The sequence below is a fragment of the Puntigrus tetrazona genome, chromosome 11 (genome assembly GCF_018831695.1).
Source record: "Puntigrus tetrazona isolate hp1 chromosome 11, ASM1883169v1, whole genome shotgun sequence".
Taxonomy (NCBI): Eukaryota; Metazoa; Chordata; class Actinopteri; order Cypriniformes; family Cyprinidae; genus Puntigrus; species Puntigrus tetrazona.
The window spans coordinates 8,435,306-8,454,213 of record NC_056709.1 but is presented as its reverse complement, the minus strand read 5'-3'; the positions used below and the strand labels follow the sequence as shown (position 1 = coordinate 8,454,213).

General features: G+C 39.4%; 2 protein-coding genes and 1 long non-coding RNA gene across 7 annotated transcripts in view; 2 read left to right on the top strand and 1 right to left on the bottom strand.

The window, feature by feature from the left end:
- Window positions 1-13,503, bottom strand: part of cacna2d3 (calcium channel, voltage dependent, alpha2/delta subunit 3) — a 44,880-nt gene extending 31,377 nt beyond the window's left edge. For all 4 annotated transcript variants that reach the window (XM_043251893.1, XM_043251894.1, XM_043251896.1 and 1 more), the window contains exons 1-5: window positions 11,788-13,503; window positions 10,759-10,840; window positions 4,867-4,983; window positions 2,593-2,652; window positions 356-518 (exon numbers count right to left, since the gene is read on the bottom strand). In XM_043251893.1, coding sequence (XP_043107828.1) covers window positions 356-518; window positions 2,593-2,652; window positions 4,867-4,983; window positions 10,759-10,840; window positions 11,788-11,897 — 532 coding nt within the window. In that variant the 5' untranslated portion in view covers window positions 11,898-13,503. The remainder of the gene's footprint in view (window positions 1-355; window positions 519-2,592; window positions 2,653-4,866; window positions 4,984-10,758; window positions 10,841-11,787) is intronic.
- On the top strand, window positions 3,600-8,964 carry LOC122353969. The gene is made up of 3 exons (XR_006252076.1): window positions 3,600-3,648; window positions 8,125-8,189; window positions 8,280-8,964. It is a non-coding gene; the product is annotated as an uncharacterized LOC122353969 (long non-coding RNA).
- On the top strand, window positions 9,318-18,631 carry parapinopsinb (parapinopsin b). Of its 2 annotated transcripts, XM_043251899.1 has the most exons (5): window positions 9,318-9,423; window positions 15,193-15,541; window positions 16,394-16,722; window positions 17,758-17,991; window positions 18,065-18,631. In XM_043251899.1, exons 1-5 carry the CDS (start codon window positions 9,406-9,408, stop codon window positions 18,182-18,184), a joined length of 1,050 nt encoding a protein of 349 aa, XP_043107834.1. In that variant the 5' UTR covers window positions 9,318-9,405; the 3' UTR covers window positions 18,185-18,631. The 2 variants fall into 2 exon arrangements, with proteins under 2 accessions (XP_043107834.1, XP_043107833.1); XM_043251898.1 differs by lacking the exon at window positions 9,318-9,423 and having other exon boundaries at window positions 13,604-15,541.
- Window positions 18,632-18,908: the final 277 nt, after the last annotated feature.

The window sequence follows — 18,908 nt, the reverse complement described above, 5'->3', positions numbered from 1 at the left end:
AATATGGAAGAAATGATTTGCCGCTACATCCATTTCATTGCAACCTTAAACGGTTTGCCTGCCCTGCTGGTAGATGGAGGAACAGCACCGTTTTGTTGCACAAAGGCATCTTTCTCCACTGATAACGGTTCTGATGACAAAATAAACTTCTTAAATCACAATGATTTAATTACGTTATAGCATACGTTTTTACTAATTCTCAACTTTCAGAGGACTCTCAAAGAACTGACGCTTTTCTCATCCTGCTGCTCGGGATAGTAACCAGTTTTGGAGGTTCTTGTGTGTGTTCTTGTGCTGCCATCAACCTATCAATGTGTCATGTCCTGTACGTCCAGGTAAAAACAGGATGCCTTACCTTTATTGTACATGTTGGTTGGCACCTGCACCACACTGAGGCTGAGGTTGACGGATAGGTTATTAAAATGATCGTTGGGTTCCAGGAGAAACTCTCCTCCCAGCTCCACACTGTTCCCGTCTTCATCCACCTCGTTTATAAGCACTGCGTTGAAATACTCGTACTGTTGGAAAAAAACAAACAAAACAAAAAAATATAGAGGTGTCAGGCTGGAAAAAAGAAAATGCTAATTAAAAAAAAATAACAATACTAGCAATATTATTAATATTCATTTTATTATGCTACAGTAAAGCAGCATTTGCAGTTGTTTTATGTTTTACAATTTTGTATGCATTATGTATTTCTGAGTTTTTAGCATTAATAATAAAGAATGATTGATGATTTGAATGATTTTGAAAACCGAAGTAAATAAGCTGTAAATTCAGCTTTGCGTAACATTTGAAAAAATATTACTGGTTTTACTATATATACATATACATATACAATTTAAAATATAAGTATCAACTTTATTGATATTCATATAGATGTTCATAAATATTCATATTCGTATAAATGGTCATACAGACATTTCTGAATGCAGATTTTTCTAATGTGGGCTCAGTTTCAAGCATTTCTGTGAGATAAAAAAAAAAACGGTGCAGCTAAACCATTAAAAATTTTAGTTTATGGATAGCACGCACACACACACACAAACATTTCTCACCGTTGCCCCAGTCGAACTATAAAGGATAACGGACGAAGAACATTTAGATTGTGTCCAGAGGCCCTGCGTGATTAAACTACCTCTCACTTTACTGGACCAGAGGTCATTCTGTGAAAAGAGGCTATCTATCTGTTAGGTGAGTGTACTTGGTAACACCTTTGTGTTTACCATTAAGCTGCGTGTGTATGTGTGTATGCACTTGACTACAGCTTCTGTTGGGGAGGGGGGGCATCAGTACAAAGCCCAGCAATGACAGCTCATACCACGGCTGGGCGCTCCGGTGATACACCCCTGGAGGGGAGGAGGGGGGAGCGGAGTCGAGAGGAGAAACGCTCCACACTCAGCATTTCTGACAGCACTGCGACAAGCTTTTGAGGGTTATCAACAAACAGCAGGAGCAGGTGCTGCACACCCGACCGAATCCTGGTCCCAGTGGGTTCTGAGTCAGAACTCCTCACTCAAAGGGCCACGGTCAGAACCGTTTCATCCAGACCTTCAGAAACATTCGCTCTCGGCCGGACTGGTTTGTATATACTTACACTGAGGCAGGGGGAAAGATTGCACAATAACAAACATCCACGTCACATCCACATGTTTTTGGTGCTTTTTTAAACACTTAGTTTCTGTAATCGATACATTTTTGTCCTTTATAAATATGTATATATATAAATATATAAATGTAAGTTCATCTGAAGTGCTATTAGGACTGCAAATAATTTATTGGATTTATTCCTTTAATAAACATACACTGAGATAGATATGCACACGGACAATAATACATAACATAGAAGAATGTTGGGCCTAGAAATTATTTTTAAAAGGAGTTATTGAATTAATGAGTGTATAAATATGACTAAATGTGTTACGGTAAAGAGTCTGAAGCTCTAAAATAAGCATCCTGCTGTTTGGAATAAAGTTTTCCGCTATAAAAACCACACGCTGAAATATAGAGGCAATCCGACTCTGTCACCGTAATTAGCTACGTGAATAAAAAAAAAAAACATTTATGAATCATTGGAAATGTATTCCTACGTATAACAGAGTGAGCGCATGAATTCATTACTGAGGGGGGATACCATTATTTTAAACGTATTTTGCTTCAGTGAATTTTCCATTTGTCCCTGAATAGCGCAGCCAACGTGGAGTCATTTATCTTAGTCGGAGTGCGGAGGCCGGAGAGTGGGGAGGGCTTTCCAACACATAAATATATATATAAAATAATTCACTTCGAGAACTAAGCTGGAGGTCATGTACAGGACATTTGCATAAAACAGGGCCACAAGATTACGGCAAGGGCTTTACCGTTACAACACCCCCTTTATTCTAAGGAACGCAATGCAATTTCGTATTGCACCCTATAAAACATCCATGACAATAAGAGCATTTCATAAATTAATATTCATGTAATTTTAGATGGGTTTGGATATTTCTGTGACATTAGAGCATTTTTTCTGAACAAAGAACTGTCCGTGGTTCTGAAATCATCACATATAATACAGTGAAGCATACTGTACAAGTGTACAAAGTCTCTCACCTGTAGGTCAGGGTTCTCCTCGTGCTGGAGATGAGCTTCTTCCGCTGCTTCTACGAGCCTCTGCAGATCACAGAAAAAACAGCTGAAACTAAGATGACTGACGGCGTGATTTAAAGAGGCATACATTTGTGACGACGAGCCTCTACGTAAAACACGTTTTATAACTTTCATACGTTTCATCAATAAGTCGTTAAGAAATATATTACACATTGCAATGCTTATCTGATCATAAGGTAATATGCTTTTAAATATACATATACTCATATATTGACTTTCAATAATAAACCGACCCCGAGAAACGGTCACCGGAGAATAAAAGTGACAACCCTTGTCATTAAGGGTTATGGATTTAATAGTCGTAATGAATTATTTATAAAAGTAATTGTACGAGGCGACCTCTTTAAAGCAAAGACTAAACAGTTTAGTTTACCTGCTGCTTGCAAACAGGTTGTATATCACATGGTGGCTTGTTGCCTTGCGGCAAACACAATGTTGTGCGTGTAAAGGACAGGGTATGTTTTGTTGTCATTGAAAACTGCTGGCATGCATTTTTAGTTACATGCCGGTATAATTGCTTCCAATCCACAAAGCGCTTTAGGAAAAATAATTAATACTTGTCGCATTTTGAGGAAATTATAGCAACATAACCAAAAACGAGGCTTTGTGCCAATTTATAAACGCCCCCTAGAAATATAAGCCGAGCTGCTCTGTAAAACATAACAATAATAGTAATAAAATGAGGTTATGTTTCTGAAAAAAGGTCTTCGTTTACGCATGTCAGCAACATGCTAAGTTCTAAATATGTTTTAGATACAAACAGGGTTAAAATTAGCCTAGCTTGTGTACACGGTCGCTTTGTTTTGACCCCGAAAGGCAGTCAAAACAAAAGGCTGGGGGTGGCTCGCGTGTTCTTTTTACACACAAAGACATTTCAATAGTGTTTTCAATCGCCTCATTAAACACAAAAGCTAAATCACGAGTTAGTTAGAGCTAGTATTTTCTGCTCTCGGCGAACAGGCGGCGCTAGCGAACGGGTTAGCGCTTTTACCTGAGGAGGTGAGTAACGACGCTTTTTCCCCCCCAGTTGCTGTTATAATCGGTCTAAACTCGAACAAACAAGACCAGTAAGCGTTTATGGCCTCTGTAGAGTTTTTAAATCAGAAATATTTTTTTAAACAAGTCTAAATGGCTAACTATTAGTTTGCTGCTTTGCTAAATCACACCCTAAAACACACAGACGACAGGTTTGGAGCTCTTCAGAGAAACTGACAACCCTGGAAAACAGCTTTTATTTTTTTAATTTTTTACCTAGTTAACTGTTCAATCGTGCCAACTTGCTAACAACCAATATTTTAGACACTTTAGTCAAAACGCAGATTTCATGCTCGTGAACAGAAGATGCGCGCGCTTGAGAAGGTCAGCATAAAGAGGACATCACTTGTCATTTTATAGATTTAACATATCACAAATAGGTTATATAATTCAAAAAATAAGTGGTTTATTTAAAAAGAGAGAGAGAGAGAGAGAAACTATTTCCGCGTAAATTGCCAGCAGGACTTCAAATTCAAAGATAAAATAAAACCGTTCTAGATACAAACATAAAACAGAGGTGTTTAAATTGCGTTTTCTCGCATTTGTAGAATTATTTTCAAACGAAAAAAAAAGTGCCGCAATGCACTTGGATTTCTGTGGTATAAATTGCATCAACTCCCTTCAAATCCGACAAACGCGTAAATTTATTTCGCATAAATACGCGCATGCATTTTATAAAATCAGTATGCGGTTGAAAGCTACAAATGCATGAGGTGTATTTCATGGGTTTTACCTTTCATGGCAAACCGACTCCATTGCATCATAAAGTGACAGTGTGTATCTGCAGGAGTTAGATAAGCCTATCTCCTCCACACACTCCACACACACAGGCAATTAAAGCCTGGACCGCGTGTGTCCCTCTGAAGAATAACGGCACGAGCTGGTTGTAACGGGAAAATCTATATGTTCTTCCATATAGAAGGACGAAGCTTTAATCGAGAGGCTTTTTATACGTTAGTCATAAATAAAGCTGTTGGGGCTGCAGCATCCAAGACAATAGGCTAGATGAGTGATGAAAAACGCTGGCTGAAACGAGACGGATTCATGCAAAATAACTAAAAAAACAGCTTATTATAATAATAAACACTTTGGTAATTATATGAACAAAATTATTACGCGTGTGCTAAGGCTATAAGTTAATAAACGGAACATAATCAGTTATTTTCCACTTAAGTTACTCACTCGTGTGGCCTCCGCTTTTTTGCGAAATATTTCCTCCATATTCTGCGCCACGTTTTTCACCAGTTTTGCGCCGTCGATCTCTTCTATTCGCACCGACTTCTCATATTCCTTGTATTTCTGAAGAGAAACAAAAGGGTCATGTCACACGGTGAATATACGCACGACAGACGCTTTGTCAGTTTTTGTGACAGCGCTGGATTAAAACGTTATTCGAAAAATAGCTTTAAATACTTTTAAATACAGGCAGACGTTTCTGTAATTTAACACATCAGATAAAGCAATGCTTGAAACATGCCTGTTTTTAACGCTTGTCTGTTAATAGTCTTGGTAAAAAAAAATATATATATATATATATATATATATATATATATATATATATATATATATATATATATATATATATATATTGTGTGTATTAGAACAATTAATACAAGAAATCTGTCAGATAGGCGCATTGAAGACATTAGGCTGTAATAAAAAAGCAGAAATTAGCAAACAGAAATTAAATAATTAGGCTCATTTAACTTTTTCTGTTATTTTCTGTTGGTGCTGTGTGTGTGTGTTTGTGGTTTATGTGGACACAGATTTGTTTAATGACATGGGTATGACAGAGGTATTACATTTTGAAGGAGGTTTATGAAGACTCTGCCAATGTCACCATAATTCAAAATGCTTTAAAAACATACTAAATTTATTTTTTTAAAAAACTAAAAATTATTAGCGTTCTGTAAGGGGTAGGTTTACGTGTGGGGTCGGTGTAGGGCAATAGCACACAGTTTTCATAGTATGAAAACCATTACGGCTATAGAGAGTCCTCACAAAACCACAAAGACCAGCATGTATGTGTGTGGATGCTTTGGCAATCTCTTTAGAAAATCCTAAAACGAATACCTCCTTCAAAGAGCTTAAAAATTCAGACATAAAACTTAAACCGAACTTCATAAAATCAACACATTAGGGGCTAATGATGATGACGGGGGACCAATAATCGTCCGTTCCTTTGGTTTAACGGATAGTGTGATACCTCCAATCATGAACCCAACAGATCAATGTCCAGCACAGCAAGTTCAGTAAATGATGAAACACTGATGAACTGGGACATTTAGACTCATGCAGATCTGAAAGAGGCAGTCGAGCGTGGCTGTGGAAGAAGGACGAGACAAACAGAGATAAAAATGACAAGAGACGTTGATGGAGAGACACGGAGCGGTGAGAAGAGGCCTCTACAAGTCTCCATGACCTACGGTTTGCATTGTCCCTGCGTTAATACAGCTGTCGGTCTCATTCGAGTTAGTGCCACAAGTCTCCAGATAAGCGTGCCGTCACGCGCCTCTCCCTGACAGCGGCCGCTCTGATTGGCTGATAAGACAAATCCTCTCTAGATAACGAGCTCAATCTTGTCGCCGTAATTGGTGGAACTGCTGCTGCAGTGTGTGTTATTGGTGGAGGCAGAGCGCTGTGGGTGGGCTGCTTTGGGGAGGAGGGGCGGGGCTTGTCGAAAGGGCCACGCATTGTTGGAGAGTAATTGAAATGGAGTCAGAATTCAGGAGAAAGATAATAAGTTGTCAAGCCTGGGCGAGTCTGGATAATGAACTACACTTTAGACAACGCTGAGTCTGCAGTACAAACGACACCTGAAGCAACAGCACTCTACGGGCATTGTGATATTAGACTATTCAAACACACTCAGGCATCGACGCCTGCAGGCTCACACCACTCCACCTGAAAAAAAAAAACCTTTCTGGGAAAATTAAGTTTGGGTTTAGCGACACGCAGATGCAAATTTTGTGACGAAACACACTCAAGACGAAATCTCTGACACAATCCTTTCAACCTTTTTGTGAAGAGCTAATATGTTGGGAAATGTACATCTACTTTTATCAAGAGAACAGGACAAAAATAATGTGTCTGAGACAGTGCTTTACACTTTACAAAAGGCCTATCTGATGCAAAAAAGTTTGCTGGATATAAAAAAACGGACGAGCATACATATCTTAAAGTCTTTTTTAAAGAATCTAATAGAAATCTAATAAACTCACACACACACGCATGGACACACCACTAAATTCAAAAACTAAAACTGATACAGGAACAGCAGGAAATATTTATTTTTATGCAAATAAGATTTAAGATTATACAAATAAGTTTACAGTAAGAAAAATGGTATTTTCTCTATTTTTTTAAAAAATACAACAGGAAATAAATTGCATGAAACACACTCTTGCTCACGTCAAATCCAAATAGCCATTCTTTACGGTCTATTCAAATTAAAAACGCAAAAAAATTAAATCCGTTTTCATGCCCACACGAGACTCCGTTGAACTTTAACAAAGCTATAGCTGATGAAAATAAACTAGTAAGAAAAATGGATAAACTTACATATGCATCACACAAACACGCACAAATAACTAATTCCTAGAAAACACATTATTTCCAATAGGCACGACATATATATAATCTGCTTTTATCAAGACAACGGGAAACAAATTCTCTGAAAACACACAGACTCGCACATCTTAGATCCAAAAATGCGTCCCAGACAGACCTTTAAAAACGACTATTTAATAAAAAGTAAGAAAAATGGACAAGCTCTGTTACGTCTTTTTACAGACACAGGACATTAATCCCATAAAAACACATCTCAGATTACAAAACATGTTCCAGATAGTCTCTTTAACTTCGAAAAAGGCCCTTAGAAAGAAATAAAAGAAACAAGCGTACATTTTATTCTAAAAACAACAGAACATACATTTAAAAAAAATCCCTGTAAGTGAAACAATCTCGACTCCCCCCCCACCTCCAAAAAAAAAAAGACAGCAGGACATCACATGAAAACACACGCTCTTGCACATCTCAGATCCCACGACATGTTTCTAACAGCGACACCCCCCTCCACGCGCAGATCGCAGCACCACGCAGCAAATTACCCCTTTAAGAGAGAGGCCATGGAGGGCTATTGAAGCGGAACAGTTCATTTCACGCCTGTCCTGCCTCCCCACCCCTCGCCCTCCGTCCCGGCACCAAAAAAGCCATAATCAAAGCCATTAATGCTGCGTTCATCAATAGCGATGATCACCCCACTGATTCAAAACACTGTAGCGAAACAGTCCCGGGGAGTCACTGGACAAAAGCATTAACAAGGGGTTTTTTTTTTCCATCATATTCTCAAGATGCCACAAAATTACCGACTGTAAAGATGCTTAATAGTAATGCATTTGTACAATCTGTTATTTTGTTGCGGCGGTGTGGAAATTTCAGTGATTGAAAGCAACAAAGGGTGACATCTGTATGGCTGTTTTTCTCCCCCTTTGTGTAAAAATCAGGTAATTTTGCATAACAAGCTTAATGATCACTCTTAACGATCCTCCTTAATGAAGCGGCCTGCTGCCTCATCCCTCCCTTTCTGCTTCCAGCTCTTCAGACAGACAGTTTATTGGCGCTGGGCCCCACCCATCGGTCACGCCCACTGAGCAGGATGATGGGAAAAAGTGCAAACATACGCAGAAACGGCAATGAAGAGAGAACACGACTGGCTGGGACATTTTACAATGTGTTGATGTGGCGCGCGCGTTTGGGTTAATGAAGATTATTTTGGGTGGGATGGAAGAACAAGTTCCTTATTGAAGCTTAAAACCGAATTAGGAGCAGATTCATATCAAAAACCATCACCTTAAAAGGGTCAGTTCACACAAAAATGAGTCATTATCTACTCATCTTTATGTTAATCTTAACCCATCTGCAGTGTTTTAAAATATAAAAATATTTAAAATACTTCTTAATACTTCTTAAGTATGTTAAATTGGTAATTTGTTACATTATATATGTGATGTATCATTCTGATATGTTAAATTGGCACAAGATTATCCTGCCATGTGACAAACTAATTATGTCAAAAGTAATCTAAAAGTAATTAACAAACACTAAAACGTGTAACCTAATACGACATTATTGACTGGACATCATGTAGTTTGGAATCAGTAACAGATAATAATTTTGTTAGCATTTATTAGAAATCTAGAAAGCTGCCCATCTGCCAAACAATCATCAAACAATGTACAGCTCATGCATTATATTTCATGAAAAATAAATAAAATGTAAGTCCACATCTGATAATCTCTATCTGAGGTCTGATATTTAATTTACAGACGTATCCGGATGAAAAAAATCACGCGATGCAAAATTGCCCGATTTATGTCATTGTCATAAAGTTTTATTGTTTTTTATGTTAGTTAGGGACACGACGTATAAATACGCATTATCATTTTATTCGTCCTCATGCCATTCCAAACCTGTCTGACTATTTCTTTCATAGAAACGCTATGGAGGATATTTTGAAGAATGCTGGGAACCAAACAATATTGAAGCCAAAAAGAAAGAAAAATCTGATCTTTCTTAAGGCGTGACGTAATTGGGTTCCACTTTCATTTCTCATATAATCCCTTCAGAAGACTTGGCGTTTAGGTCATACGGACCAGTTTATGTTTTCCTTTTTGGAGCTTGACAGACATGGTTACCGTGTGAAAACATGAAAGCAAATGGATGTGCATCAAGGTGAGGGTGAGTAAACAAAGAGAGCTTTCATTTTTGGGTGAATAATTCAGTTAACAATTACGCAAGGTAAATCAGCCACATTGGTCTCGGATCGGTGGATAAATACAACACCGGTAATAGCTCTGACTACGCTATGGATTTTCCTGTAAGTGAGAGCCCCGCAGCTAAAGATAGACCCCAAATCTCAGCTTTAGTTAAACAATCGCTATACAGTAGGCAGGCAAAAAGATCTCGCCCGTCTTCGATATACCTCATTGTATCCCTCACAAACACGCAGAGAGACGCTTTTGCAGAGGCTCCAAGTTAATGCAACGTGCTTGAAAAAACTCAAAGCCCGGGTTTCATTTATTTGCGCTGTTTTATAAACAGACCCGGGCTGGTTCAGTTAAAGAGTCACGTACGAGCATTCTGCGTTGAGGTAATTACGACGATAATATGTGCACTGATGGTGAGAGCAGTGCTCTTATCTCACACCAACACCGAGAGACTTATTAATACTTCAGAGAGGGAGAGAGAGAGAGAGAGAGAGGGGGTTATCTCAAAACATCCATCACTGTTTTTCCTTCAATACAAACCGAGAGGAAATGAAGTGTGTTCTGTAGTATATAACGCCACTGCATAGTGCGTTCAAACAGCAGTAAGAGCTACAACACGCTGTAGTGGAACAAAGAAACCAGGTGGACACCTTTATCAGCGACATATCAGCACAGATAAGAACTTTAATAATAAAATATTACTATTGCAATGTGTGCATGCTCCCTGTTTTGACAATATTGAATTATTCATACAAACCACACCACACCACACCAAAAAGACTCTGTAATATGGATAAGTAATAAATTAAAAAAATAACTAAAGCCTAGTGAGTCAAATGTCTACTTTAACTTTTTATGAAAGATTTAATAATTTTAAAAAATACAGCATCGGTCTCAAATTATCAATTTGAACCTGATGACCAGAAAAGGAGTGAAGCACCGGGTTCGTAACATCAGCTGCCACCACGTGGCTAAAAAGCGTAATGCATCATCAGATGCTCCTTTGTCATTTATAAAGAGGCACGCATTCATTCAATTATTCTGTTTGTCTATTCCGGCGAGCCCCACGCAGGTGTTTATATGCAAAAGACAGATCGGGAGGAAAGAAACCGAGCGTAATGGGCCTCATCCAAAAACTCCCTCTCCCGCTTTCTTTCTCACGCATCTCCGATTATACACCTGGATGTTTCGAGCCAAAGCCATCTGTATTCTTATAAGGTGTGTGCCGATGCGAGTGTGTGTGTGTCAGAGAGAGAGAGAGAGAGAGAGAGAGAGAGAGAGAGAGAGAGAGAGAGAGGGGAAATACCTTTTGTAAGAGCTGAGATCCTGAGTATTTGGAAGCTATTGATTTTATTTCACCGCCGAACGCTGAAGCCCAGAGTTTCACCCTGTTGGGGGAATAAGCTCAGTCAATCACTGAAACGACTCCCCATTATGTCACCGTTATTAGCGATGCTATAATGATTGATTGGGAGCAAAAGCATTAAAGTTAAGGAGTAACTGTTCGTAATCGGTGCATTTTGCTGTGCGTGATCATATGTGGGTTTGTAGGTTAAATCCACGCGTTTCTTCCCTTGCGTTTCTCGTTTACTGTACGACAAAAAAAGTTGAGTCATAAAAGCGTGTACTGTATTCTCTCTCTGCCTCCAATTAATTGCAAACACGAGCCGGCTCTTGAAAACGAGTTTCGTTGGCGTAATGCAATGCAGTGATTATATCGTGTTACTGTAAATTTAATTCGTGTCTGGAATCAAATCAGCTGATTTATCACATGAAGCACATCACCTGGCAATTTTTACATGCGCCGTATGCATATAACAGCAATCGTTTGTGCTTTTTTTTACCTTTAAAATGTGCATAATAATAAAAGCGTCTCATGTTTGCAATCTAGAGATAACTACAGTATTATAATAGCGCAATAACATAAAGCATATCTGTAACCTCTCTAGAAAGTACACTTGTGGATATAGATTAAATGTAGTGATTCTGTTATACGTTCAAATATAATAAAATACACATTCATATTTAAAAAGCTAGATATAACCAATGCATTTAAATATGACCAAAATCATCATAAATGATAGTTGTAGCCTCTTTCTCTCTCTACAAATGTGCATAAATTAAATAGCCCACAGTTTATTAAGGCTTCTCTATATTTTGCATGCACGTTTGCAGTGTGCATAAATTATAAATGCATCCATTATCTCTAGAAATGTCTTAAAATACAACTAACGGACAGTTTCATCATCTGTTTTTTTCTACACGCACGCATACAGGTTAAAGCTAATTATTACGGCTCGCTCCCAATATTGTGCATGCACGCTCTTCTACTCACACTGATAAGGGGATCTCCGGTTGGGACCCCCGCACCTCCAGCGCCGTCCAGCACGCGCTCATCACACACAAGAGGAGGCGCATCGGAGGAATTCTCCGGTTCCGCTGCATCCTTCCCCCAAAATTTCTTGCGCTGCAACGGAGCCGGCGGCTCGGGCAACCCTTTAGAAGTCCCCCTCCTCTCGGTCTCTCTCCCCTCGGTTACAAAAAACAGCAGCGAGCGCCGATTCAGCCGCGCATCTGCCGCCCCAGCGCGCGTGCTGCCTCCGGAGTTTCAGTCTCTCCGCCCAGCTGTCACACACCCCGCGACCTCTTTGACATCGATCCTTGCTTTCATTCCCGCGTTAGGGGTATGCAGAACAAAAAACAGGTCTAAATGCTTATTTCGCGCACGCAGCCTTTTTCTCAGGGCTGATTATGAGCAGATTAACCCGCGCGCTCTCAGTAGCGGCGCTGCTGATATTATGATGAACGACACTTTCGGGTCAGTGCACGCACTGAAGGCAGAAGTTTAGGGAGAGGGAAAGCGACTGGAAAGTCATTTAGACAGTGAGGCTCGCGTGTAAACCCAGTGCGGTTTCCCCGAGCGAGCGCGCGCACGAGGGAAGCTGATGCGAAACTTTCCCTCGGCCACGCGCATCTAGCAGCGATGGGGCGCCTGCTTCGACATTACGCATTTTACTTTAACATTAATCACTTGTGTTTTCAGTATTTACAAAATGATAATATTAAAATTTCATATTATTATTCATCTTGGTATGAGACTAATTGTCAAAGCCTATTTAGCAGCGGCGCATGATTCTGCATGTTGGACGTTATAACCCTTTAGGTCACGCTTTGCAGTTGTCACAAACTGTTATGAATCCAAATATGTTTCAGATATCAGAGGTTTTTGTACACCTATAGTTAAAAACTTGCACAATTAGAAAAATATACATGATGGCTGCCCTCCAAGTGTTTTTTTTTTATCAGGTGTCCTACATGTATGCCTATTTAAAATACGATTCTGCATATTTTAGATTATTTTTATTGAAATGCGCATTAAAGGCTTAGTTAACCCAACAACGAACAGTTTCTGTAATTGTACTCACTCTCAGGTCATCCGAGATGTACGGGAGATGAGCTAGTTTCTTACGGATATGGATAAATTTAAACTGACATCATATTTTCACCAATGGATCCGTTGTAGTGAATGGGTGCCTTCAGAATGAGAATCCAAGCAGCTGATAAAAACATCATGACTATCCATGAGTCAAACACATAACTATAGCCCTTCAATTTAAAATATGCGAAACCAAGTTGCCTTTTATGTATGTTTTTATCATTCAGCTGTTTAGACTCTCTTTCTGCCGGCACCCATTCGCTGCAAGGGATCCGCTGATAAGCGAAAATCTTTTCCGATGAAGAAACAAACTCATCTAATTGCAACATCTAATTTTCGGGGGAACTGTTCATCAGCACAATGCACACTGTTCAACTGAATAAATCAGTAGCATAAGCTGCTCCTCATCGATGTATTCCATAAAAGAGCAGATAGCGCTCAAAGAAAGTAAGTGAATAAGATTTATGACCGGGCCTCAGCTACGGCGCTGACCTCTTGAGCCCGATGCTTAACAATGGCATCCAAGAGTTAATTGCTATTCTCTCATTCTCTTTTTTTTGGTTCGTCTAATTACCACAAGCACATAAAGGATGAGGTGCGTCTGCGTGAGCGTGTGTGGTAAGGGGTCTGATGGATCTGTCTGAACACAGCAGTCATGATTAGCTGGTAAATGCATCATACATCACAGACAGCAGTGACTGAAGCTGAAGAACGCTCGTCATACTGTACTACTGCAGTGCTCTATCATCTATCTATCTATGCACACGCATGCATATTGAAAAGTGTGTTTCTGTGCAAAAAATCAATACTTATACAGAGCAAAGGAGACTTTCAAAAGCATCTTCAGTTTGTCCTGTATTATGTAAATTAAAACGGTTAAAATTAACCACCATCAACTTTGGTGTAAGATACTAAAAGCACGTCTATTTTACCTTAACCTTAACTTACAGTACATCCAGCGGAGCTATAGACGCACATCCAGAAATAGAAGTCTTTATTCACTGGTGACCCGGTGGCCCTTCTTAAATCAAATGACAAAGACAACAAAAAGATTAAGCAATGATGGGTCTTTCGGGGACAGAAGCAATAGTTTTAACAACTCGTGAAGCAAATCCGGTTAGTCTATGCTGGAGTTCACTCTCGTCTATTTTAATGCGAGGCACTAAACACACAGTAATCTGTGTCTCATCTTAATGGAAGTTAAAGCTCTTAGCGGGTCAAATATAGTACTGGGCATATGTGACATTTAGCACTGAAGGTGCTGAGAGTCACTCTTCAGCTGATCACAGAATCTCTTACAATCTCTCATAATAAACACAGGCACTCACAAGCATTTATGAATGGAGACTGATTCCAGATCAAATGATTTAACTTTAACGCATTGACGCAAAGTGAAATGATGTCAATTAGACCGCTTTTGCTTTTCAGCGCCACGGCTTGAAAATATAAAAATTCAATGCAAACTTTTGAAGCTGAGAGAAAGTGGTCATTTTTGAGCAATTTTTGATCGTGGCATGCACTTGCTGTGTACAAAAGATATACAGAAGTGTACAGCCTCTGGCAGAAAAAAGAAAATTGAGTAAACATTTAAACTAAGTAAAGTCAAAAATACAGGTTATTTTATTGATGTTATTTATCTATTACATGACAATTGGCGAAGAAAAATGTGCGTAGATCACTGGTTTGGAATAATTATGTTTTAACAATTTTATGTCCTTAATGTTCACCAAGGCTGCATTTATTTGATAAAATATTTAAAAACACTAATATCATGTAGTATTATTAAAATGTCAAATAACAGTCCACCATTAAATTTATTTTGGACTATTTCTTCCAGATCAAATAATGCTTCAAAAATCATTCGAACATGTTCTTTTCCTGCTCAAGAAGACCAGTTCTAATAAACTGTAACAAAATTGCACTGTTACTGTTTTATTGTATTTTCTAATAAATGAGTTCAGTTTTGGTGAGCATGAGATTTCTTTAAAAAAAAAAACGTAATTATTCTGAACTTGACTTCAAGTCATTCTTCTGCAATTAAGGGAAGAGCTGGATCAGAGATCACACCCGGGGGGACTTATTGTGTCTTAAGTCTGGATCTTTGGGACTTTTCTTCTTACAGCACCTAATCTGAATAAGAACACCGTGTTTTGTGCGTCGCCGACTTGAAGGTGCATGTCTGAAGAACTCGAGCGGCACGGCAGAGAAGAATATAGCTTGAATCTGCTTGGAAAACTACCAAAACTAGAAAACACGAAACAGTTTAGACGGACAGATTTTTTTTTTATACATCTGTATTTTCAGTTATCACTCGAGGGGATGGGCTCTTTCCCAGAATTCCTGAATGACTCGTCTATCCACGATGGCCCTGGCGCAAAGGTGCCCCTGCCTTGGGCAGGATTCATCACGCTGTCCCTCCTCATGGCCGTGTTCTCCATCACAGCTGTCGTGTTGAACGCTACAGTGATAGTCGTCACCCTGCGGCACAAACAGCTGCGGCAACCGCTGAATTTTGCCCTGGTCAACCTCGCCGTGGCCGACCTGGGCATCACATTAACAGGAAGTGTGCCATCTGTGGTGACCAATGCTTTGGGCTACTACATTATGGGACGGGTCGGATGTGTATTGGAGGGGTTTTGCGTTGCATTATTTGGTAAGTCTGTTCTGGTTTCATTCCAACGCAAGATAATGATTTTACACAGCAGTATTGAGAATTCTGTGGTGGAACAATACAGTTTAACAAAGCCATTCGTTCAAAAACTATGGAAAAACATCATATTTTTTGTATTGTGTAGCTACTGTTGTACAACAGGAATCGTATATTATAGGAAACATTTGCAGGGTTTTGAAAATCCTTTCATCCTGCACTCTTTTAGTTTTCTGTGTTCTAAAATAGTATTTTACTGCATAACGTTAAACCACTCCAAACGATTTATCGTTGGAACCATAGACATATATATCTATAAATGGTTCAGACTTAGTCGCGAACCGATTTGACGTTTAGCAAACATTTTTGACGGACTGACACCAAGTAAGCTGCAATCCTGCGATTAGATTGACAGGACAGCTGTTTTGGTGGTTGCATAGCGACATAAAAAACTGCAGGGCCTGAAGGAGTCGTTAGTTATTCGAATCCAACTTCCGTGACGACTACACGTCATTGGGTAATACATTTGCATAATTTCCGCCTATGCCTCAGACAACTTGTCCCTGCCTAGACGTCACTTTACTAACGACTGCTGCACACGGTAGATCAATCACCACAGACCGGGCCATCTGACCAATCAGAGCAGAGTAAGCTCATGGAAGGGAGGGGTTTAGAGAGACTGAAAATTAGAACTGCTTTGAACAAATCGTTTGAGATTCTCTATTCTCTATTAAATGAGGGGATATTTTGAGAAAAAAAGCTTTTTTATCACCTTGCATGCATGTACAACTATTGTAGGAGACTCCCAAAAAATATCAGGAGACTTAAATCTTAAATCTTGCTCTGTTGCCTGCACAGGTATAACAGCTCTGTGCACAGTGGCCCTGATTGCTGTGGAACGGCTTTTTGTAGTGTGCAAGCCTCTGGGTACCATCAAATTCCAGACCAAGCACGCCGCAGGGGGGCTGTTGTTATCCTGGCTCTGGTCTCTGGTCTGGAATAGCCCGCCTCTCTTTGGCTGGGGGAGCTACCAGCTGGAGGGAGCAGGCACATCCTGCGGACCCGACTGGCAGAATCGAGATCGCAAGAATGTGTCTTACATCATCTGTTACTTCTCCCTCTGTTTCGCCGTGCCATTCCTCATCATTGTGGTGTCTTATTCATGGCTGCTCTACACGCTTAGAAAAGTAAGACAGTATTTTTATATTGCAAAATGTTTACTTTTACTTTATTACACGGTATTAAAAACGTCCCTCGTGAAATGAGAGAGGGATGTCCAATTTGAACTTGAAAAAAAACTATTTTTTTTAATTGCTGACAATTACAGACTCAGAGGAGTTTGTTTCATCAGAACAAATTTGGGGAAATTTAGCTTGAGCTACATCACTTGCTCATCAATGGATCCTCTGCAGTGAATGGGTGCCGTTAGAATGAGAGTCCAAACAGCTAATAAAAACTCAATAATCCACAAGTAACCCAGTAGTCTCCAATCCAGTAATTAATGTCTTCTGGTGTGGAAAGTTCTTAAGAAACAATTTACCAAGACGTTTTCACATTTTGCTTTTGGCTAAAATACTTCATAAGTAAATACATCCATTTTTATCAGCTGTTTGGAATCTCGTTCTGACGGCACCCATTCACTGCAGGGGATCCATTCACTCTTATAAATAAATGTACAAAAACTGTCACTGGCTTGGTACCTTTTAAAAAGGTACATGTTTGTACCTAAAGGGCCCTTTTTGGTACGGTAACGGCACATATTTTTACTTGAAGTGTATATATTTGATCCAATAGGTCCAAAAATTTACCTTAAGGCACCGCCACATTGACAACTTTTCTCCAAATCTGTTGTGAAGAAGAAACAAAGAATTTTGATTAACCATTTCTGGATTTTGCCTCATGTTTCTTGGCACATGTTTCTTGGCACATGTTTACACCAATTTTGGTTTTCCTAATTTTCTAAATACAATTTGTTATTTGATATACAGTTTGCAAACATAAAAGTTCACTCAAAACTGAAAATTACTTCATTTTACTCACCCCCAAGCCATCCTAGGTGTAGTATATGACTTCTTCTTTCAGACGAACACAGCAAGCGAATAGAGCCAAAGACGAGAATAAAAAGTCAAAAATTATGTCTATATGTCAATTTGAAAACGCGTACTTTATTGTAATACTATTTTATTAAGGTGTCTATACTTCTATTGTGTTTTGATTGACAGGTAGCTAAGGTAGGAGGTCGTGTGGCGGCGAGGGCCGAGTCTAAGGTGGCGTGGATGGTGGTGATGATGGTGTTGGCCTTCCTCGTGAGCTGGCTGCCGTATGCCGCTCTGGCTCTGACGGTGGTCATCAACCCCGATGTCCAGCTGGCCGTCACGGTGAAGGTGGTACCCATTTACATGGCCAAGAGCAGCACCGTATACAACCCCCTGATCTACATATACATGAACAAACAGGTGAGTGAAAAAATCTGGGCTCTAACATAGCGTTAATGAATACAATGTAGTAAAGACGGGCTGTGTTTTCCAGTTCCAGAAGTATGCAGTACCATTTCTGATGTGTGGAAGGGATCCCTGGCCTTCAGAGGACGATGCATCTGATCTTCAAACCGTCGTGTCACCGATGAACAACAAAATCAACCCAGAGTGATTGCTGTGTGTTTCACTACGGTCATGTTAGAGCACGGCGAACGTGCCTTTCTGCTGAAAGTGAGACGGTTTGACGGACGCGATTTCTTTTTGCTTTTGAAGCGTGGCCCTTTCAAGGCCAACAGCCTTTCGTTCACATCACAGCTGTTTCACCGCTTGCTAAAACTGTTCAGAAACGAGCTGGATTCGAGAGAGAGGTATGCTACGCAGCATATGTATGAAAATATGTAAATGTTACTGAATGAAGGACCACTTTTTTTTTTTTTTCTTACAAGTAAAAAAGAAAAGCACATTTTACGCTCTTGTCAAACTTTAGATAGCTTGTACTGTACTGTATTTATAATGCAGATAAATGTAAACTTTGCTAATACTTTTATATTCTATATACAAACTGATCAAAAGTGACGGTAGCGACACCAAATATGGTATTTCCTGGAAATTAGTACAAGTTCGGGAGGCTCGTACTAGAGAAATGCCTGCTAAAAAGCATTAAAAGAATAAATAATGTACAATATATTCAAACAGTTCAATTGTAATATTTCTCAGTATTAGTTTTAATTCACAGAATAAATGCAGTTTTGGTGAAATATTGATTCTAAAACTCTTAAATGATACACTATCTACTCCCAGAGCCCCAGATGAATCTTGCAGTATAATCAGATTAATTTTTCACATTTCTTTCCAATTACAGACACCTTGACCCACGGATCTACCGAGGAACTCAT